At 44.5% G+C, this 23,902-nt stretch overlaps 1 protein-coding gene across 1 annotated transcript in view; it reads left to right on the top strand.

Moving 5' to 3' along the window:
• The window catches only part of Wdfy4 (WDFY family member 4), a 232,123-nt gene that overhangs the window by 125,740 nt on the left and 82,481 nt on the right, over window positions 1-23,902 (top strand). The window contains 4 exon segments of the mRNA XM_038350155.1: window positions 14,853-14,930; window positions 19,234-19,440; window positions 20,705-20,756; window positions 23,117-23,283. Of these exon segments, the coding sequence (XP_038206083.1) occupies window positions 14,853-14,930; window positions 19,234-19,440; window positions 20,705-20,756; window positions 23,117-23,283 (504 nt within the window).

The following is a 23,902-nucleotide window of genomic DNA, read 5'->3' as shown; positions in this document are numbered from 1 at the left end:
GTCGCTCAGGCTTGTCAACCTCAGCACCAACACCCAAGTACACTAGGGAGACTACACTGCCATTAGGGCCATGGGGATGTTGCCATTCCGTTACAGTTTTACAGACCGATGTCATACACGTTGTTTTACTCTAACATTGCTATGCATGTGTAGCTGTAGTTTTGCACAGCAGACATTTGGCAACAACAACAACAGCGGTCCCATCACGGTGTCGTCACCCAGAATACAGGGGACAATTAACAGCAGGCTGAAGGAAAGCAGTGACTGGCCCCCCTTCCCCCAATTTAAGCAAGTTTTACTTGTCACCGTTTATCATAAGCCGGTTACAGGAATTCGAAAACTAGGTGTAAATGAACAAAAGCAAACACGGAGGCCTTTAATGATGTTTCTTCACTGAGTACATCATTTGTGAGACATCTTTATCTTCATAATAGAAGGATAATTAACATCACTAATTATCTAATTAAGTTCATTAAGCATCCACCAACAGTGCACCGTGAAGTTGACATTATGTTCTACTGTCAACAAATGCTTTGATTTCTTAGGAAGTAATTAAAATGTAAATTAGCATGCAATTATATGCACAGGGGAAGTTTTGAATCAGATATTCATTTCAAAACTGCTTAGAGCAACATCGTTTTTATTTTTTCTTCATCTTCAATAAAAAGAATCATTTTGCTATTAGCAGTGAGTATTAAGCTTGCCATTGTGCTCTTCCGTATTTGAATTACAGCAAGGACTGCACACCGCGACACTCAGCTTTGAATTGACAGATTTGTTGTTGGGCATTGTAATGTTTTTTTTTCCTGTTTGATCACTTTATTTAAAGTATTTGCTTATTGTTGTGCTCTTCATGTAAAAAAAAATCACAACTGATTCTTTTCTTGAAAAATGTCTATAATTCATATTTAAGTTTTCTCATCAAGCTTACCTTTCAAAGCCATTTTAGAGCAAACATTTTAAAAGATCTATTTCTTTTCTTTTATGTGCCTGAATGTATATATGTATGTAATTACAGCATGAGTGTACAGGAGACCATGGAAGCCAGGAGAGGGTGTCAAATCCCCTGGAACTGTAGGTGCAGGTGGTTGTTAGCTGCCCAGTGTAGGTGCTGGGAACCGAGCTCAGGCCCTCTGTATAAGCAGCAAATGCTTTTAATATCTGATCCATCTTTTTATCCTATTTTTAATGCATCCTTTCTGTCAGCTATTTTTGTGGGATCTAACTAGTGTGCTGAGGACAGCGGGGTGCAACTCTTCCTCTCCCTACCCAGGAAAGAGAGACTGCACTTCTCAAACGTGTGGTCCAGTGGTCCTTGCTTCCAAGTTGAAATTCTCATGCTTTCTTGGCTAGTCTGTGGTTTCTGGTGCAATATTAGAACTGAGAAGAGCCCAAAGAGGACTAAAAACACTCACATCCTTTGATGAAGACCACTCTGAATCACAAGGGTGTCCCAAGCTCCCCATGAAAGAAACCTCTTCCCTCAAAGTGCCAAAGCTTTCATCATTGGGAGAATCCCGATTAGAGCCTATGTCTATCTCCTAACAGAGCACACTGCCCTAAGTACATGGTGTCCTCCTTGGCATCTTTATACATGAATTTCTGGGTCATTTGAGGGTTCTGTTGAAGACACTTGCCTCCCTGATGTAGTCTCTCATTCTGGTATCAAACTACATCAGCCTGTTCTTGGATCATGGCTCCAGTGGTGGTTAGTAGGATTCAGGTCTCTTAGGTTTAGGCAGATTTCAAATGAAGGCAGAGAACACAGGAGTCAGAGATGTCTTGTTGATTGAGGTTGTAAATAAAAACCACAGAGCCACCCACTTACTGTCCATCACTGAGGGAACAGACAAATACCTGATGGTTGAAACACAGAGTGGCTTGTTTTCCAGTGTTGATGGCTTCATTAAATGCATATTGAATGACAGTGGCCCTGAGGTGGCTGGCCAGGGTGATCAAAGCATCCAAGCAGGGGCTCCACAGAAAAGAGATAGTAGTTTGTCTCTCTGAATTCCGCAGAAACCTGTGATCTATGTCGTGCTGGCACCCACTTAATGAAGGATGGCTTCCTCTCATATATCCATTAAAACTGGAGTCCCCTGAGCTCGTTCATTATGCAGACATGGAATAGCCAGCCAGATCCAAAACTGACCAAGGAATCTGCAGCCAAGGTCAGAGAGTGCCAAACTGATTTGCAACAAGCATCTAACTTACCTACCTACTACAGTTCTCCACACCAGGATTCTTCTCTTGATCTATCCTTAGAACTTCTCTTAATATAGCCTGTCTCATTCATAAATTAAGCTTGCAATGTTAACCCCCTAAATAATCAGTATGACATAGCTTGCTTAATCACAGTGGCTTGCCGTCCTTCTCACACCTGGTTATGCTCACCCTTGTCTGGTCTGTATCTTTAGTCAGGATAACGGTCATGGGACTTCATGTACTCTGCAAGAAGTTGCCTCTTTGACCAGCCTTTTGATCATGCAGCCTTACACAGAATAGGGTGTTTGTTTGCAGGGATGGGGAAAGAATGCAAAGCCATTCAGGAGCAGGCACAGAGGTCATGCAGGGCTTGTGAATCAGTGGCACATTCTCATCCTGGGGTCACCACTGCATCCTGAAGGACCTATCATTTCTAGATCATCCTTGGGAAAGTCCCCAGAGAAAGATGCTCAGATCTTCAAAGACTTCTACTGAAGCGGAGGTGTCTAGTCTGAAAAGGCTAGCTAGAACCACACCCTTGGTTAGTTACGGATTCTTTCCTTTTCTTTCTGCAGTGAATTATTTTATCACACAGTCGAGCCAATTGTCCCTGATGGCTGTCATAAAGGAATAAGAGTTCAAGAGTCTTAAGGCTCAAGCCTATAACTCAACTCAGGATACTTTTGAATACATACACATACTATCATGTGCAGTTTAGCAGTGTGTGACTGGCATTGCTAAGTCTATAGAGAAGAACCTCACACTCCCTAATTGAAGCAGGCCTTGTAGTGTGGCTACTTCCTGGTTAGACAGCATATAAGAAAAATCACAGCAGACAATTGTCAGACATAAAAAAAAGGCTCAGTGTACTACGGTTTTGTAAATCAAAATACTTGAAATCATTTCGTCTTACAATTCTGGCTCAAATCATTTTGAAACCTGAATATGGTCCTTGAGAGGCTAGTCATTACTAGGGATCTCTCTGAGGTACTGTTTGCCCAAGGACGGCCCAGTAACCTTATAACCTAAAAGCTGGAGTTATATTTGGGACTAAGTGACCTCATTCCAGGAAATGCATTCAATTTTTAGATATGAATTTTGGAATGAGGCAACATACATTTTTATTGATTTCTCTAAATTCAAATTTTAAAAACTTAAATGTATCATCAAAGCAAAAAAAAATTGCTTTATTGTTCCCAAAGACAGAAGTGTCCCCAACTATATAAATGATAGAACGGCAGATGGTCGTGGAGTGGAGAATCAGGCTGGGGCCCTCCTGAGGCGTTGCTGCCATTCACAACCCGCTAGGCACCCCGCTAGCAGCCCGGCCGCTGGGGCGCCTGTCGCGTGAGTTACAGCCGCGTTCTCGCCCTGGGACCCATCTATTATGAGAAACCATTTTGATTAATTAAAAAAGTCTTTCAAAGTCTCAGAACGGGAAGTTCGGGAAATGTCTTTGCTTTGCCGTGGTTGATGGGGGTGGGTGAAAACTTGGCTCATTGGCCTGACAAAGAAAAGAGGAGAGGTTGATCATAGAGTATGCAGAGAGTATAATAAAGCTTTCGAGCCTGGTCCTGAGTGGGCTGAGCATGAGACCCGAGGACCTCTGGGTACCAGTTTACCACCTAGTCCTGTCCTAACAGAGCATTAAGGCAGTGGCTGAGAACTTTAAGCAAAAGGAACAATGCAAGTGGACAAGCTTGGGTTGGAACAATTTTAATTCCTAGACTTTCACATCAGAGACTCGGTCTACAGACAGGGGCAATGGAGCAAAGCAGAGAGGCACCTTCTCTCTGTGGGGAGAAAGACTAATAGCCAAATGGAGCAAATTGTTTAGAAGCTAGGAATAGAATAACATAAACAGAGGAGAAGCGCCCTGTTAGAGTGTTCTGGAAGGCTTCTCAGGAAAGCGGCAGTGGGATAAGAGCAAAGAGAGTGGCAAAACCTTAGGGTGACAACGACTTCGTGTGTGCAGGACATGGACAAACCCCTCTGGCTGAATGTGGACATCAGACGGAGGTTTAGACCAGGAGGAGGGAATAGGGACATGTTTTTCTGTATTTTTGCTTCTGTGTGTCCATCTTCGTCCACCTGTAGCTGTCACTGGCCTTCCTCCAGCACCCCACACACATTCACTGATGTCCTACTGTGCCTCCGATGCCTGGTAAGGACTGGGGGTGCTAAAAAGAAAAAGCGTAGTTCCCTCACAGTGGTGACCCTCCTGCTGGGTAGGTAAAATCATTGTGCTATGGTAAGAGGTTTTAAAAGGAGAACCCGGGCCTAAGCACGATTAAGAAAAAACTCAACCTGAGTCCTACAAGAGAAAGAGGGTCTGAAGGCAGGTTGGTGGGGTAAGAAGGCCCTCCAGATGCATTGCAGCAGCCAGTTATGACCGTCCTGCCTAGCGGTCAGCTGCCAGCTTGGAATGACTAAAATACCAGAGATAGTTTTACGTATTTAGCTTTTGACCCACTCTCCAAATCATTTATGATACATTTAGATGAAGATGCATTCAATAAAGAAAAGAGCTTAGGAAACATAATAGAAGAAGTGGTTTCTGACGAGTTAGGACCATAAATATAAAGTCTATAAAGACTCAAGTCCAGCTTGGGTCTGGGCCCATTGTGAGCCGAGAAGTTGGAAAGTTCACACATTAACGACTCATCCACTGACTGTGCTTCTACCCAGATGGGGGCCAAGGCCTGAGATTAGGCAAACAGGAATAACACAGCGGACAGACCTTGCCTAGCAAGGGCTAAGCTAGCCCTGCCCCAGCTTACCTTCACTCCCCTACTGTGACCTTTTAAAGGTCACATCCAAGGTTTGTCCTGTACTGGCCAATACCCATCATCAGGTCCCGTGATGTCTGGAACAGTTTCAGATCCAGAACCGCTGGATGGGAACTCCTGTGCAGCTGGTTTTCCTCCAGTTTCCAAGTTCATCTTAAGTCCTCCAGGTCCCCGCTCCTGCTGGACCCTCCCCTTGTAATAAATAATTCATTCTCTTCCATCTCTCCCTGCGGGCTTCAAAGGTCCTACTTGGAACCTTCTTCTGTCGGCCAATCCTCTTTCCCATGCTCAAAGAGCGCTGTTACTTCTGGCAGCCAACTAAACCTTGTCTAGACTGACTATGACCCTGGGCTGTTTCGCCTCAGTCTTGTTTACTCTCCTCAGAAGAGAGTAAAGTCCATATTGGGAAAATACTATGCTGTGCTCATCTCTAAGGCTCTGGAGTCGCACACGGTCCAGATCAGGGGAGCTCTTGCTTATACATTCTTCTCCCCACAATAGCTGCCCCTGTGATGACCCAGATGAAGGGAGAAGGAAGCTGGTTGCTGACCATGTGATTTTGAGACCTGGTGTGGATCTATTGATTACCTACTAGTAAGCCCTGCTGTTGGTCTCAAGAGTACCAGGTAGATAGTTTTGGTGAATGTCCTATAGGTAGGGGTGTGTGTGTGTGTGTGTGTGTCCCTCAGAAAACTCTAGCTGGGTCCCCAGGTAGCAGCCAGCGCTGTCCTGAGGATTTAGAGCAAAGTTCTACTCTGAGGGGAAAGTAACAAGCAGCCTTGGCTAAGGGTCCTCGGTAAGCCCAAAGCAGGCATGTTTTCCATGAATTCCAGCCCTGTTTTTTTTCCTCTCTGTGAATGTCAACAGAGTTTTCCAGATACTTCAATGTCAGGTAACCTTGGAGTGAAAGCACCTACTATAGACTAAGCTTCCACAACCAAAACCTTCCAAGTACCAATCCTAAATCTTTTTAGCACCAACATGGTTCCATAAGCGGGAGACTTCACTCAATACTCCCCTTGAAGGGTTGGAGCCCAAACACAGGTACTCTGAAAACACATCAACTTGCCCATGAAGCTACAATTCATGCAAAACATAAATCAGTTAGTGATTTATATGAATGAGCTATCTACAGTATACCTAATCATGAATGTGTAAATATTCTAAAAATCTGCCAAGTATGAAATCTGAATCACTTCTGGCGTTTGCAAGAGGGACACTCACAGCTCAGACCAACATAACAAAATGTCTGTGCAGGGCAGCCTCAACTAAAGATATTTAGTCCTTCCCTGGTCTGGGACTATAGCAGAGGATTGTTTTGGTTTCCTGGAGAGCTTCCTGTTCTGTCCACTGGGTATGTATTCCTCTTATATGGCCCTCTGAACAACCAGGAATACGAACACACTTCAGTCACTAATGGTGTCTTAAACCTCAGTACATGTCTCCTTGAGTAGCAAATTCTCAGGCAGAACTGATATTCATCCTTTACTTGGGTCCCTTCCTGTAATTCCTAAATGTCTGCCCCTTTCTGAAGAGCAGTCTTGTGAGTGTGACCTCAGAGACCCAATGTTAGAGAAAGGCCAGTCTAGTGACATTTCCTGACTGTCTTGAGCCACACAGAAGCCCTGACACCCTGAGGAAGAAGGGAGAGTGGGCTTCCTCTAGAAACCTTGCTTCTAGCAATTTTAAAGTCTTCACTCTGGCTACACTAGAGCACTGGTGTTCTTTTTTTAGTAGTCATTCTCTATGTACTCATGACGATTGAATTTAATAAAAACATCACAGTTCAAAAATAAGACAAATTAGAACCCACTGTTCATCTTAGAAATTAATATGTGAGTGAGTTTAACCAGAGATGAATTGCGCTGTGGTGAGCCGGTCCCTCTTCACCCACTCTGGGCCCCAGTTGTTTGTCATTATTGCGGGAAATATGATTATTACTCTGGTATTGCTTGACATTTATTAAGGTTCCAGGGGCTGAGCCTCCACAGCAGAGAAAAGTGCAATTATCTGGGCACGCAGAGAAAGAAAATCTCTTGGCCTGTGTCGTCCAAATAGAAATCCCCCCAAAGACCCTCAACTGCAACTCTGGCTGACACAGAGTCCAGGCTCTACTGCTATCAATACCCACATGTCTTCTTCACAATGGTAGCTAGGGTCAAAGGGCACAGCGGCAGACATGACAGCTGATTTTTCAGCAACCTGGGGAAACGTTACCTTGAAGTTTTTCCTTCTTATTAATTGCTTCTCTTATTTGCCCTCATCCAGGTGTTTTTTAGGAACTCACACTTCAAGGTCGCTATGCCAGCTTTATTTGCAAGATGTAAACTATAGGAACTGTTGAGGTGCTGCCATCCCCCTTATCCACAGTTTTGCTCTTTGTAGTCCGAAAATACTGGGGAGAAAATTCTAGAGATAAATGATTTCTAAGTTTAAAAGTCCACACCGCTATACTTGGTGGTGTATGTATGGTAAAGACCTTAACATGCCCCAGGGTAGATCAATCACCCCTTTGTCTGATGTTCCCCATACTGCAGACACCTATTTCCCATCAGTTACTGAGTAGCCAGCCATCTTGGTTGTGTGACTTCCTTATTAACTTCAGTGCTCTCTGGCAATCACTGATCATACAGACTGCCGGGGTGATCAGACAGACCGCCAGGAACACTGTGCTCGTGTTCAAATAGCCTTTATTTGGCTTGTGAACAGCCCCTCAGCAAGGGCCAGTGAGGTTGGTGACTCACATTGCCAGAGAGGCAGAGAAAGGGGAAGCTGTCAACAAGACAAAGTTCAGATGTCCAGGATGCTAAGGTCTGTGGCCATTGACGTCCTTTTACCTGTGAATTGCAAGCAGGCATGGTTTGTCTCTATCCATCCGTCAAAGCCATGCATTTCCTGCTTCACTTTGTCTTCTGCATTTTACCGTTAATCCGGGACACTGAGGAGCCACAGGGCATGGGGTTGTCATGCCTCCTTTGCCTCCTTTGCTCTGTGACAGTTTTTACATAGTCTTAGCTATTTTTTTTTTGTGATTTTGATAGCTTGAGGAGTAGCAGGTATTTTGTAGAGTTTCTGTCAAATTTGATTTGTTTACTGTTTTTCTGGAGGCATGGCATTTTGGAAGGACGAGGACAGAGGTTGGGTAAAGTCCGTTAAAATATGCGATAGTCAGGTGAAGCCATTATACAGATGTTAAGATTGTATCTGCCATTTGATCATCCTGCCTCCGCTTGTTCCCTGGGATTCAACCCGCCTTTAAAATGCAGGGGCAAGTGAGCCCCACCTCCTGAAGGGGCAAGGTGAACAATAAGCTAATCATTTGAGGTTCTCCTTCAAGGAAGGGTTATCCTTTTTCCTCCATCTATTTGTCTATTCAACCTTTTATTTATCTCAGTTGGGAATCGTCCATATTTATTTCAGAATCAGGAGTAGGATCCATTAAGTCCATTAAGTAGCTTATCTTGTTTCTTGAGTTGTTCTAACATACCGTTCATAGTATTACCCGGCTTTGCCCTTCCTTTGATTGTACCCCTCTTGGTCTAATTCCCCACCCTCAGATGTGTATTTGTTTCAGTTGTTATTGTTTGGTTTGGGTGGGGCTTCGCTGGGGTGGCACTCAGTGTTTCTTGCCCAATGAAGATGGAGTCAACCACCGAGTTCAACTTCCAATACTCGAAAATCTTTAGACACCGTTGCGTTCTAACCAATCCCATTGCTTCTGCTGTGTATATTACTCTGAAAAATTCCAGTTTAGCCACAGTGACAAGCACTCTCGGATCCAGCTGGCCCACAGTAGCAATCTCCTTTCCCACCTTATACTACACGTGCATTGCAAACTGGTCAGGGATTCAGAGGGCCTTAACCTCGCTTGGTTACACTAGAGCAGTTGCTTTCTTGAATGTTCTATTTTATAGTCCATTAAAGAAGAGCTTAAGTATCCTTCCCCCCTGATCTCACGTAGCCCAGAGTTAGCAAGAAGTGTGATGATACCACAGAAATACAGGAGGGGCGAGCTAGAACTTGTGGTCAAAGAGCACTAATTCCTGGATCTATCTATCTATCATCTATCTATCTATCTACCTACCTATCTATCTATCTATCTATCTATCTATCTATCTATCTATCTATCTATCATCTATCTATCTATCTATTGATCAATATAGATATTCATTTTCTTTTCCATGCAAATTGTTATTGTTTTAGTTATTATTGTAATTGCATATTACTTTTTAAATCCATTTAAAAAAATCTCACTATGGTAGGAACCTGTTCCCACATCACGAAATCTTTTTCTGACACTAAGGCTACCATGAACTGTTGTATAGAGAATCCAGTTAGGTGGCAAAGGGAAGCTGCAGTCTCGCCTTTGCTGTGGAGACTTGTGACATTCCTTTATGCAGTCTGCAATGGCTGCATAGTATTCTGTGAAGGAGACAAAGCATCCCTTTATGCAAATATGCAAATTGCTTCATTTTCTGCTTCTATAAATAGGTTACAAAAAAAAAAGCAAACCGCCAACTGAGTGTTTGTGCGGATATCAGATGGTGGCCCTGGGATAAATTACCAGCAATGAGAAAAGTGGTCAGAACGCTAAAGGCAGCGCAGTGCTCGGCTGCAGAAGCCAGGACTCATAACAGGAGCTCCGCACCAAGTTCCTAAGCAGAGTCTGAGCTTCATCCTTCTGCTAGTGGCCTTTCCCTTCGGCAGGCGACACATCTGTGACTACAGGACTAATGACCCTTTGCACAAACGAACATAAGGACGTCCCATTTGGACAATCGTGTCACCAGCAACTGGCCAGCCCCAGGGGAACTCCTGGTATTACCAAGCTGTGGTCAGTGAGTTAAAAATGATTTCTATGTGTTTTTTAATCCACCCGCATCTTGAGATCAAGTCTGTATCCTGGAGCCCTTGCCTTGCTAAGGAGACACTGAGAAAGCAGGGCCCTGTGTACCTGCTCTGTCCCCCTTAAAGGCTTAAGCAGACTTTAGAGTCCCTTTGTTCTGCTTCAGGGGCTCTCAAGTTCTTTAACACACTGCCAGCAGCTAAACAAAGGCCATTCAGTTCCAATAAGTGACACAAAACTCCACTGTGAATTTGTCCCTAATCGATATGTCCTATGCACTGTTGTCCGGGCAGATGGGCCTCTGGCCTGGAATTGACCCAAATCTCCTTATTCTTATTCCTGCACCCTGTAGATAGCAGCTTTCCAGGGCAGAGGAGGACTCTGAGGTCACAGGCTCTTAAGGTTTGTTTAGCACTGGGGAGATGCCCCAGATGAAGATGTACGTGCGGGAGATGCCTGTGGTACAGGGTCCAGATCCATCTTGCTTTCGCATTCCACCTCCAGCCACTCATCCCCACATTGCCTCAGTGTCCGATTGGGCTAATGGGAGTAATAACATCACAGGCTTATGAGGAAGCTTAATATTAGATATACTTTGTACATGCAGATCCTTTTATCAGCTGCAAAGTGCTCTGTGCCCGTCAGTTCCCTGCGTATAAGGTAGAGGATAGTACAGCATTTGGATTCTCCATGCTCCTAGATAAATCACGAATGTGCTCCAGGTCGGTCCCCTCCCATTTGCCATTCTACTCAACCCCTGCTCAGCTCTCAGGGAGAAAGCCGAGCCATTCCCTTCTCTGCACTGGAGGTGGAAACATTCGGGTGTGAACCCCCTCACTCTCCAGGTGCCATCAACATCTAATCCATATAGGCACCCATCTGCACCCCTTCCCTCGGTGTCCAAGCAGGAGGGCCCTCTCTTTGCCATTGCTCACGTCCTGTGCCACTGGGGACCTTTCTGTCACCTTTGTTTTTTGACCTTGTCGTTCCTATCGCCATGTTCCCTTCTGCCTACTGCAAACAGTCAGCCCTTAGTATATGTTTGGGACTGACTACAAGACCCTCTACTGAGACCCAAACTCACGGATGCTCTTCCATGGTTTGGAAAGTGGTTTAATGGATATTTGTGCCCAGCCTGTGAACATCTGTGCACCTCAGACCATCTTTAGCTTACTAACGACACCTGCCACATTGCCACTGCTGTGTATGTGGTTGTTACACAGTACTGTTTAGAAAGGGAAGACAAGCTGGGCGGTGTTGGCACGCACTTGTAATCCCCAGCACTCGGGAGACAGAGGCAGGTGGATCTCTATGAATTCAAGGCCAACCTGGTCTACAGAGTGAGTACCAGACAGCAGGATACACAGAGAAACCTAGTCTCGATGAAAACAAGCAAGCAAACAAACAAAATAAGTGAAAACAAGGAAGACATCCCCAAAAATCAAAACAGGCAGATATTCATTGCAGACAGACCTGACTATACAGTGCTGTATATTATAAGAATGTGGATTTAAAACTTTTGTTCTTTATTGGGTTGAACTCTAGGATGCTGGAGCCTGATGCCTTGTTCCCATCTCTGTTTCTTTTCTCTTGCAGAAGCATGGCTTCTTAAATGAGTTGCTCACACTTATTATTCCTGTATTATTCTGTTCAGCCACCATTATCAGCCCTCTAATTATTCTCGGAAATAACTCTGAAATGCAGCCCTCTTCCTCAGGGTGGATTCGGGTCCCCTGCCTGGCCCCATCTCACCGCTCGTCTTCTGTGCTGAGTCTGAACCCTTAGTTCTAACAACGAGTCTCCTTTTGGTTCCCTTTCAACTCTCTGAGCCTTCGGCCTGAACCTTCTCCAGGTTTCTGACCTTGTCCCATCAGCCCCCACTCTGTAATTGTTCTTCTGGGGGATCTCTTTTTTTTAATGGGGCCTTCTCTACACTGCTAATAACTCACAGATTTATATGGGCCTTGACCCACTTTCTGAGTTTCCCTCTGCAAAGACCCAGCTGTCTTTTTTTTTTTTAATCATACAATCAATTTTGTTCTTTCTTTTTAGTTTTTCTAATCTCTTCTGGTTTTTTTCTTGGCTTATCTGATTTAATTCACACAGGTAGTCAAACAGGAAGTTTCATAGTTATCATCACCCTCTTATACAGTTGCCAGTTCCTACCAGCAGTTGTTACTGATGGTCCTTAAACTTGATGCTTTTGTACCTAGTGGCCACGGTAGTAGCTTCAGGGAATTCCCTCTAGAAAATTCAACCTAAAGTTGCTGCCGGGGTGACCACAAAAAGCACTAAATCAAAAAAATGCTAAAAATGAGGGGGAAAATTGAATTAAACCAGTCTTTTATTTAAAACCTCTCTGGCAAGACTGAGGAGGAGCAAGATTCAGAAAACCTTGTCTGTACCTGGGTTTAGGGTATTTCCCCTTCCATGTGTCTGGGTCACCCATCACCTGTGACTTGACCCTGGTTGTTCTGGAACTCACTCTGTAAACTAGGCTGGCCTCAAACTCAGAGAGCCTCCTGCTGAGCCTAAAGGTGTGTGCCACCAGTAGGCATAAATAGCAATGTTTTTAAAGCTCGCCTGAAATCTTAGCCAGTGAAATCATTCTATTTTGTTACATTAAATTGTTTTGATCTGCCTAGCACTTAGAATAGAGACTATATTGTATATATAATATATATCGATATTGTATTTTGGAACATGCATCATAGTATGTGTGTCCCATACAATGGAAATACTGGTTTCCTGAGTTGTGTTTCATGGTTGTTGGAACATTTCATTGCTCAGTGTGCCACTGGGTCTTTGTCAACTCAGCACAAACCTAGACACGTCTGGGAGGGAACCTCAATTGAGAAACTGCAGTGTAAGAGCCAGCAGGGGTAGAGGACACCAGGGAAACGAGGCCCTCTGATCAATATAAACAAAGATCATATGAACCACAGAGACTGGAGCATAAAGCACAGGGCCTGTGCTGGGTCCTTTGCAAATGTATTATGGCTTCCAGTTTTGTATTTGTATGTGATTCCCGAGTGAGAGAATGAGTGGGTCTTTGTTTCTTGTGGCTTCTCTTGGGCCCTTTTCCTCCTGTTTGTACATTTTGTCTAATTCCAACTGTTAATTTTTGTTTTATCTTATCTTATTATTATCACCTAGAAGTCTGTTTGTTTTCTAATGAGAGACCAAAAAGGAGTGGATCTGGACAGCAAACGAGGTGGGAGGAGCATGGGGGAGTAGAGGGAGGGGAACCAATCATCAGGACATAGTAAGGGAGAGAAAAATCTATTTCAATAAAAGGGAAAGTATTAAAAAAAACAGAAGTAGAAAAAAGGAAGGAAGGAAGGAAGGAAGGAAGGAAGGAAGGAAGGAAGGAAGGAAGGAAGGAAGGCAGGCCTAGGTTGAAACCTTGGCACAGAAGGGATTTTTACAAGAGAATAAACGTTGTTACAGTCAGAACCATGGAAAATGTGCTGTTTAGCACTGCTCTCGAGTAAACAAATCCAGATTTAGACGATTAAAAAACATTTCCATGAGATTTGTTTGTAAATAAATTTGTGGGTTTTGATTGCCGATCATTGTGAGAGGGCCTAGCTCGGGACAGTGTCCCCCGGGACAGGTGTTTTTGAGTGTTCTGAGAGAGCCCAGTGTGTAAGCCATGAGGAAGCCAGTGCACAGTGCTCTTCCGTGGTCCCTGCCCCCTCCAGCCTGCTGTTTCTAGTTCCTGCTCTGATTTTCTTCAGTGGTAGGATGGTATCTGAGAGCTATAAGGTGACATAAACCCTTTCCTCTCCAGGTTGATTTTGGTCACGGTGTTTTATCAGAGCAATAAAAATTCTATGACACATGCACAGACAAGGCAGGCTTGAGTCCCCAGCCATCTCATCCGGGAAGCCCATTGCCCCGTTTGCAGGGCAGAGACTAGGGTTGCAGCATCCTGAAGCTTGAAGTCTCATTTTGAACATGTTTTGGCAACAAATGTAGCCACTTGTTTCGTTGGAGATGGCTTGTTCCGTTGACTCATTTTCAAGGGGGCTCTCTGCCAAATACTCAATGTTAATAATTACGGTTTTGTCTGACAGTTATTCTTTCAAACAAAAGCAATGCTGGTCTGTGACGGAGACCCCTAGTTTTGCTCGGAAGCAAGCTCACTATATAACCACCTATCCTTGAAACAGCCGTCAGTTGTTTTGGTCTCCGGGAATGCTTTATGTAGACTTCCCATTTAACACACCAACTGTTGAACCAGTGGGTTTAGAAGTGAAACCTAACAGAAATCCCACCTTTAAGTCTTTGTCCAACACACGTCTCCAAACTTAGGCTGCTGGGAGTCTTTACTCACCTCAGCTTCTTCATCTCACCCCATTTCTCAGTTATCAGCTTCTCTAAGAGGTCATGGATCCAAAAAGCTACGCATAATTTTCCTTACTGCCCTGTTTCCAGGACCTTGATTCTCTGTGCTCTGAATACCTTGGTGGACTCGGAGGGTAACTATCCATCCCCACCCCCCACCCCCAGGCGATGCAGCCCAAGCCCTACTGAGTTCCGCTGTTTAGAGTCTACTTTCTGCTTAGTGGTCCAATCCCCTGTTCTATTTAAAAATATGCAAGTATCTCAAAGTAAAACGCGACGATATTAATATTAGGCACACCTTGGTGAGCTTTCTTTCTTTCCAGGACTGAGAACCACATCGCCCTTGGCCACGCCACGTCTCTAATGTCTGTTATGAAGTAGATTGCTCAAAAGCTACCTACATTTTGGTAATTATTTGAAAGAGGGAGACCGAGTCTGTCACAGTCAGAAAAGAAAGACATACACGTGTGTGTGTGTGTGTGTGTGTGTGTGTATAACATGTTAGCAGACCAGCACAGGTGAAATTACTGTTCACAGGATTATGACTGGTTTAGACCACAGACCCTTAGCCATCATTTCCTGTCGCAATTGCTCAGAGTGGAGACGTGGATCTCAGTCTCCCACGCATCACTAAAGGGTGGCTGCCTTTCTCTCCTCTCCAGGATTTTGTGTCTTGTATAGAGAATTACAGAAGAAAAGGACAGGAGCTGTATGCATCTCTGTACAGAGACTACGTGCAGGTAAGAAACAGCGCATGCCTTCCACTACAGAGTATGCGCAGAGCCACCCTGAATCAAGAGAAAGTAAGGGAAAGAGAAAGAGGAGAGAGAACCAAAGGCCTTTGAAATTTTAGAATGGAAAAGTCACCAATGATGGGTCCAGGTCTCTTGGCTTGCCCAGTGGGCATGGTGCCCACAGCTCAGCAGCAGAGGCCCTGGTCCTGATGCTATTTACCCTTTGGGTCACACATCACACAGAAGGTGGACACTGAGAGCTCAGGGTGCCCCAGACCCGCTGGGAGCTGCAAGTGCTATCACAAAACACTGAACTGGGTCTTGTGTTCGGATGGCTTCACTATAAGGGGGAGAGTCGAATTAAACAACTTCACAAACTCAGTAGCTATCTGTGACTTATAGTGGGGATTTACGATTTGCTGAAGATATAAAAGATGTTAGCGAAGGGAAGAATCTAATTTGGACAACTTAGATGCCTTGTCTGATGAAGGGAGCGTTTAAGCTGAGACCTGCAGAGGATGGCATGGGCTGAAATATTTTAGGGAATTTTAGGAAATGTGTGTGAGGATCCCGAGGGAGGAGGAAGCTGGATGTCACTGATTTACTGGAAGAAGTGGTTAGAAGGGCCTAGACTGGGAGTCACAGAGTGAAGATGGAGCTGGGACCAAACCATAGATGGTTCCTGGCACGTTAAGGTCTTGATTTTAAATGTAGAGAGCTGCCAGCAATAAGGATGAGTTTTGACAGCTGAAGCACCCACACAGGTGTGATTTCTGCATAGTCTAGACAAAGCACTCTAGCCATGTTAACCCCTTCCCTGCCATAAATATTTTTCTAACCATAAAGATGGCAGGAACAAGGATTATGTCCTTAGCCTGTGACTGGTAGACAAGAGATATTCCACACAGGACTATGCCATTGCTAAGAGTTGGGGTTTGGTTGATATAAAAAACAGAACCTTTTAAACGGGCACTCATTCCACGACATGGCACTCAGTATCGAAACTCACGAATGTCCTTTACAGAGGAATGTGTCTGGGCCAAAGCCTGTGCTCTGTAGTGAATACACAGCATCTGTAAAGCCGTCACTCTGCCTTGACGGCCTTTGGAGCTTAGCACGAGGCCAAGGGTGAAGGAGAATCTCCAGGACAGGGTGACTAGGCTCACATTGGAATGTTCCACTGTGAGGGCACAATGGGTGACAGAAAGCATTAGCACACATCGTGCAGGCGTTGGAATGAAGCTCCCCAAAGGCTGACACAGAAGCCTGGGGCTGGGAGTCAGAAGAGCCCTGACCTCCCGGCCTATTTGTGTACTGTCTGTGGTTGTGGGACCAGACCCTTGGACATCAGTTCATCCTCTGAAAGGACTCACTGATTTTGTCCAGAGTGAGCAATGCTGCTAACACAGTCAGTTGCCACTGGAAGGGAAAAGAGATGAGTTCAGGTTGCATTCTCTTTTAGGGAAATCCACTTCACACTTAGGCCATTTTGCGGCAGAGGGGATATACAATCAGCATCTCACCAAGAGCCTTCTATTTTTGTTGTGAAAACCTGGTCCACTAATTTCTGCCTAGGAGAGAGCTGCAGCCTGGGCTTTCTAAGTTCCTGCTGACTCTGCAAAGTCAAAAGTCCTATTGGTAGAACTAGGACTCAACAGAGCTGCCAGCCAAGAAGGGGGGCACCAGTCTTCTGAAACGCCAGCTTGGTTTCCTAAGTGGGACCTGACTAGGGCTTCAGAAGTACTTGAAAAATTTGTGTGATTTACTGTTGGTTAATCTTTTTAAAGAAAAATCAGCATTTTAAGGTATTTTACATTTCCAAGTCTTTAAATATTTAAAATGTTTCGCTATTTAGAGGAATGCAGATGTGATCATGTCTGCTGGAGATAATGGGGCTGGAGCACTCACCCCACTTTTCTGAGGGCTGGCACACTTACTCAATACACATCACATCCATAGAAGTCAAGCTCAAAGTCTAGTCTGTTTTGAGACCAAGTTTTGCTATGTAGCCCTGCCTGGCCTGGGACTGCCTATATAGATCACAGTAGACCACGTTAATCTCACAGAGATCTGCCTATCCGTACTCCCACAGTGTTGAGATTAAAAGCAGGAGCCATCGCTCCGGGGACAAGCTCAAACACTGACCGAAGTTGGCATTTTGAAATCTGATGGCTACTCCGGGTCAGTTTCCACTAACTCCATGGTTCTCAACCTATGGGTTTCAACCTCCTTGGGGGTCACATATTAGGTGTCCTGCATATCAGATACTTACATTATAATTCATAACAGTAGCAAAACTACAGTTATGAAGTAACAACTAAAATAATTTTGTGGAGCTGTATTAAAGGGTTGCAGCATTAGGATGGTTGAGAATCACTGTGCTAAGTGAACCCAAGGAGACCCTCTCCCATGGAAGTGGCAGTGAAGCCAGCAGCCCCACCGCAGAGCTGCCAATAACAAGCCACTAAAGAAGTCCTCAGCTTTCACTTTACTCAGAGGTCCGCAGAGATGGAGGGAGCCCAGAGCATCCCGGGTTCTTCCACCCAGTGCCCTGAAAGTGCTCCCCAGTATTGTCATATCCGATAGATGCTTCCCTGAATGTCTCTGCCGACAGCAATTCTGCCAGCATGGCTCCATTCTGACTTGCTCACTTGTTCCTCTGCCTTGTCCAAGCTCTGCCTATTGTCTTCTCTGCAGATGTCTGTCACTCTGCTTCTTTCTGTTCTGTGCCTGGCCATGCTGTTCCCATGCCAAGGCCTTGCCATGATGCACAGATATTCCTCAGCCTGCCTTTGCTGTATTAAACTGTTGATGGGATGCCTGTCACTCCAGATGCTTTTCCTTTTCACATGTGAGCTATGTGCTCTCCTTCGGGCTCCTTAGGGACCAATGGGATGATTCATTCCTCTCTCAGGCTCTGTCTCTTAAGTCTTTGCACAGTTTTTTTCAGGAGCAGGGGTCGGGGCATCAACTCTAACTGGCTTATGCAACTGGTAAAATGATAAAGAAAACTCAGGAGAAAGGTGGGCTTCACACAGAACCTGATCCACATGGCCAGCATCTCCGTTCTCCTTCCTCCCCCTCCACCATCCCTCTTTTCCTCTCCCTCCTCTCTTGAATCTTTCTTTATTCATTTTGTCTTCCTCCTTCCCTCCATCCCTTTCTCTCTCTCTTTATTTATTTATTTATTTATTTATTTATTTATTTATTTTCTGTCTCTCATTCATTATTCCTTTTTCACACATTCGCACAAATGCCCACATGTAAAATTGCTGGTAAGTTTGAAGCCCAAGAGCACATGGGTAAACGAACAAACCTGGGGTGAACTCACTCTGGGTACTGAGCCTCATCCTGAAACAAGATCATTTTCCAGTTCATTCAATTCCAAGTCACATGTCTGCAGGGCTATCACTGTCCAGGGGAAAATGCCCCACGGAGGTAGATGGGCCAAACCTGCAAACTTGACCTAATGCATGTGCATACTCCCTTTCTATTTATGTTAAGTTTTAAAACATCTGTTGCTTCCATTACTATATTTACCTGTCCAGTTTCTGAAAAATTAATATTTAGGACAAATGGCATCAAATATTTGAATAACTACAAAAGTTCATATGAAGTTAACCCTACTGTTCGAACTAAAGTGTTTCTTTGACAGATGTAGCATGAACCTGAATGTGGCCTACAGAAACAGTGTAGGGTGTCAGTGTGCTTTTAAAAAGACTGAAACGGAGGATTTCCTGAAGGTCATGTTATTTGCATGTACACTCACTTCAGGTTTCCCTTCTTTGACTATTCTAGAACCCTTCCATATTCAAGAATCACATGACATTAAGATGTAAAGGTCTTCACACACCATACAGGCCGAGCCTTTTACTATTTAATCACTGTGGATTCTGAAGTCCAGAGATGAGACTGGTTCTCTCAAATCGTCAGTCATCCCAGGACTGCCAGTTCCCACTCTGCTGCCCGTCTGGGTCTCCCAGAGGAGCAGGCTTTGTTTCAGAAGTCAGGGGCCATGGAAAAATCCCACGTCCTCAGCTCCCGCTGCCGCCTGTACAATCCCAGCAACAGGCTAGTGGCTCGGGAAACCAAAGGCTGCATTTTTCTCCTTCCCCACCTGATTCTGAATGATCTCGAAGCTGAGAAACCATTTCCTTCTCCCTGGCCGGATCTTGGCTCCGGAGAGGATGTTTTATAATCCTGAGGGCTACCTAGAGGGCCATTTTTCTCCAATAACCACCGCAGGAGCTTTGGGGCTGGCCTACAAGGGGAATGTATCTAAGTGTGGTGTGATATTTCTGCTTCCCAGAGACGGAAAAGTGGCAGCATCAAGGCAGCCATGGCCTGGGCCAAGATTCAGGAACAGCTCTTTGGGGAGCTGGGATTGTGGGGCCAAATGACAAAATCCACACCCTGCTCCCAGTGGGAACTGGACAGGAGGGAAGGACCAGCTCGAATGAGGAAACGCATCAGACGTTTGTTTTCCTGGGAGGCCCTGAACCAAGGAGGGTGCACGGTAGGTACTGGGTTTGGTAGGAATACGGGGAAGTGGCTATCGGGCCTTCCTGTCTTGTTCTTGTTTTTTTGTGACTGTTTTGTTTTGCTTTGTTAACCAAGATGACAGAATGTGCCTTGAGAAGTTCAAAAGAGTCCTCAAGATTATACTTAGAGCCATTTAGGAGGGGAAGAGGAGCACTTACCTCCCCCGAGCCTGAATGAGTGGGTGGGTGAATGTATGAATTGGTCATTCTTGTTAAGCTCTAATCCATTCTGCAATGCAACCCACAGAAATCCAGGGGAATTCTGCTCAGCAGTGGCCACTGTCTGCTCACATGAATCTTTTCTCATTGAACACTTGGTATCTGCCCTTCTGGGATACACACACACACACACACACACACAAAATCCTGTAATAAGTTTTACAGTGGAAGAATCTCTCAAACACAGCAGTTCTGCAAGCTCAAACCAGTGACCCACTTAGTCCACACAGCACCCAGGCTGTATTGGCTTCCAAGCAGCGGAATCAGGAAATGCCTGGGAGTTGACTTTCCTGAAGCTTATATAGCTAGATCATCAGATACACATTTTGCATTTTAAGGAAGAAAAATCATTTGGCTTTATTTTATAGTAGATTTTTTTTAAAAAGTAGCAATGGTTTTTCGGATCCTTATCCCCAAACACTGGGATGCTGGATATTTTCTCTCTCTTCCTTTGCAAGATATGGAGCTAGTTTGATTCTGAAGTCTCCAGCATCTTTACCCATCCTAAGCTCCCCTCCAGAAAACGTATGGGAAAATTATTTTATGAATATAGGATAATTTATTCAGTAGACCTTGTATTTTTAGTTGTGACTAAATGACTAGAGGCAGGTAGCATTTTTCCCCCTCAGAACGTTTGTTTAGGATGTGGAGGCAGGAGAAAAGGTGTCTTGTTGGCTGTGCGGGTGGCAGTGCTCTGTAACCTGGTCGTGGGTTCCTCTGGCTGTCCAGCCCAATCCTCTTCAGGGTGACGCACATGCAGACGTTGGTGTGCTGTGGAATCTCCCCTGGCACCTCATGGAAACTACTGGAAATGCTTCTTAACTGCAGTCTCCACTCTGACAATGAGCACAGGCATTTTACATGACCTCATAAGATTTAGTACACTCTTCCTTTTGTGCCTTAGTCTAGACTAGCATGCAGAAAACACAAGTTCACGCCTATCTGTAACTTTGTGGAAAAGGAAAGGGGCACAAACAATGTCTGTGGGTTTATTTTCTCTTCTTTCTGGTCCTATTTCAGGAGAGCCAAGACAGAAAAGATGCTCTTTCTCAGACAAATGCTGAAAACCAAGGTATCAAGTTTATAAACTTATCTTTTTCTCTTCAATAGTTAAATAAAAGTTTTTCTCTTCAATAATCAAAAACCTATTGCTGATTTCCTTTAATACCTCACTAAAGCTATTACTACATGTGTGGGTTTGGGGAGAGAAAATACTGAGAAGCCAGAGCAGTTTGCACACAGCTCTTCAGTACTGTGTGTCAGAACTGAAAGGAGAGTTATTCCAGACCCAGGCCTCTGGGAGTGAGAGAGTTTTTAGTAAGCTTAAAATAGTAACTTTGAGTACCTCATCAATTTGTTTTATTGAGTAGAGTTTAAAATCACCCTAACACAATTTAAATACATATTTAGTATGTGGTCAAAATATGTAGATGAATAATAAGATGTCTTAGAAGAAAATAGATGGTATATATGTTTAATACTTTCACATTAAATTCTTCTATGTCGTGACCTACATGGCAGTCCCTATATACCTTAAGGTTAAAGACAATGTGTGGAGTCATTTCTGACTTGCTTAAAATCTAGGATATGCACACACACGTGTGTGTGTGTGTGTGTGTGTGAGAGGGAGAGAGAAAGAGAGAGAGAGAGAGAGAGAGAGAGAGAGAGAGAGAGAGAGAGAGATACTAAGCCTGGCTCCTCCGCTGCCTGAGTAGCAGGGTTGCTGTTGAGGTTGCTGCCTGCCAGTATGGATAATCTCAGGTTCTGATCCCAGGTTGACTTTGCATCCTACTGCAGACTGGGACTTGAGATGACAGTGTGTCCATCTTTCCTTTACACTCCAAACTCCTAGTCCAGATCACAGCATCCTCACCTACTCCACCTCTCCAAGTTAGGGGCTAAGGTCTGGGAAGTGTGTGCTGGATTTCCATAGATATCACCTTGGGTTGCTTCATCCCTTTGTTAGATGAAGAATCTATGGCTATCCACACCCTGGGAATCCTTAATATTGCCAGCACAGGCCCTAATTTAAGCCTCTTATAAAAAAAATAGTAAGGACCTTCTCAGATGCGATCCCTACAGAAGTATGCGCTGTGCAGGGGGCAGAGCCTGTGGGACTGGCTCTGGGGACAGCGGGCACTTTCATCCTTCCTCATGTGAGATTCCCAGCTGGGGAGGTGGCTCATAGCTTTGCTGTCATGACCAACATGCCTACTCCAGACAGGAACACACTCAGAACAAGTGAGGAGAAAGGAGTAAGATGAGGACACCCATGCTGTTGTTCCTTAGCTCAGACACCCATGCTGTGGTCTCCTTAGCTCAGACATCCATGCTGTGGTCTCCTTAACTCAGACATCCATGCTGTTGTCCCTTAGCTCAGACACCCATGCTGTTGCCCCTTAGCTCAGACATCCATGCTGTTATCAGCTTAGCCTGGATCTAGATGTCCTGGCTCTTGCCAGACAAATCTAGACTAGGAATGACAACAAAACAGAATGTTCCTAGTGGTACAGACATGGAAGCGTCATGTTTCTAAAGAATAGGAAAGGTATTTGCTGATTATGAAGTAACCACACAAAGTAATACTTCCATACCATTTAAATTATTGAAAAAAAAACTTTGAAATCGATTGGGAAAATTCTTATGGCATAATCTTGAATGAAATTTTGTAAGTACAACATTATTCTTATGTTAAAAATCACATATATACATATATACAGAAAAGATACCAAAAGCTGTTTGGTCACTTTGCGAACAGTGGGCTAAACATATGGGGGTAGACCTTACATTGTACTCAGGAGAACTGCTTCCCATCCCCTCCAACTCAGTAGCCATATGATCTTGGGCAAAGTCCCAAGCCTTATTTAGATTTTTCATTTGCAATCCGAGGGTGGAATATTGTAGCTGAGATAGGACCATATAGACAGATGCCACCACAGTGTCCAGAGCGCTTACTGGATGGAGGCTGACATTCTGCATACCCCAGGACACACAAGTGTGTTCTTCATTTACCAGTGCAGCATGACTTTCACAACTCCTTTAAATAAGAGGCCAGGGTTTCTGGAGTTTAGACATATCAATGGCATTCTTTTAGAAAAGAGAACAAACAGGTTCAAAAGGAGCAAATCCTAGACCTAAAGAGAGAGATTTCATTAATCAGTGAGGGTAAATTCCAAAATGTTGCCTTGCATCATTTGAAAGCTGTAGAGTAGCCAGGACTGGGCATACCCACGCTGGGTGCAGCTAGCAGGAGTGTGGACTGTAACACGGGGTCAGGAAGCTGTATTCCTTTTCAGAAACAGTGGAAGGTCACTGGCCACTTCTACCTCAGAGCTTCCCAATTCTCAGTGGCAATGGCGTGTGCTGCATGTTCTGTCTTGTGACATCGTGTAGCTCACACCACGACAATGTGTCTGTTTTATGCTACTGCAGATAAGCTGACATTGGAGGAAGCTGAGAGCAGGCCGGACGAGGTGGGGGTGGATTGCACACAGTTGACCTTCTTTCCTGCTTTGCATGAAAGTCTGAACTCAGAAGATTTCTTGGAATTATGCAAGGAAAGACAAATCATTTTACAGGAGCTTCTTGATGGAGAAAAGGTAATATGTGGTCCGAGCAAAGGTAATCCATGAAGACTGTCTGACAGGACAGTCTGGAGTGTTTATGGGTGCAGGGAATCTCCAATAACTTCCACACCTGCCAACTACATGAACAATGAGCAGAGGGAGCAGGTTTCTAATTTCCCTGACGTCCTATACGCCCTGTGTTAAAACATCTACAAGATGAGATTCAAGCTAACAAACTGGTATATGAAATGTCTTCTAAATGCTTCCCTTGACCTTGTAGCTGTTCCTGGGTCTTGCATTAAAATCTGGCTACCCTGAAAGGTCCACCTATACCTGGAGGAACAGTATATTTTGACATACCCACCAGTATGTCTAAGTTTCCTCTATCATGGCAACTCTGGGACATCACTCATGCCTAGGGGTGAGTGGCGTGTGGTGTGCATCTTCCATAGGATTGTATGGAGGGGAAGTATACACAAATCTTGGAGACAGGCCAGAGCTGGGTGGCAAAAAATTTGGGGTTCTGGTGGGTAGTGTTTGGGGATCCCAAGTTATTTTACATGTCTCTGGCATGGCCACAGGAATATATATTAACTTCAGATTGCTACAAAGAGATAATTAAGAAAGGTTACTTATGAAGATAAAAAGTTGT

The sequence above is a fragment of the Arvicola amphibius genome, chromosome 12 (genome assembly GCF_903992535.2).
Source record: "Arvicola amphibius chromosome 12, mArvAmp1.2, whole genome shotgun sequence".
NCBI lineage: Eukaryota > Metazoa > Chordata > Mammalia > Rodentia > Cricetidae > Arvicola > Arvicola amphibius.
This window is presented reverse-complemented; position numbering and strand designations above follow the sequence as displayed.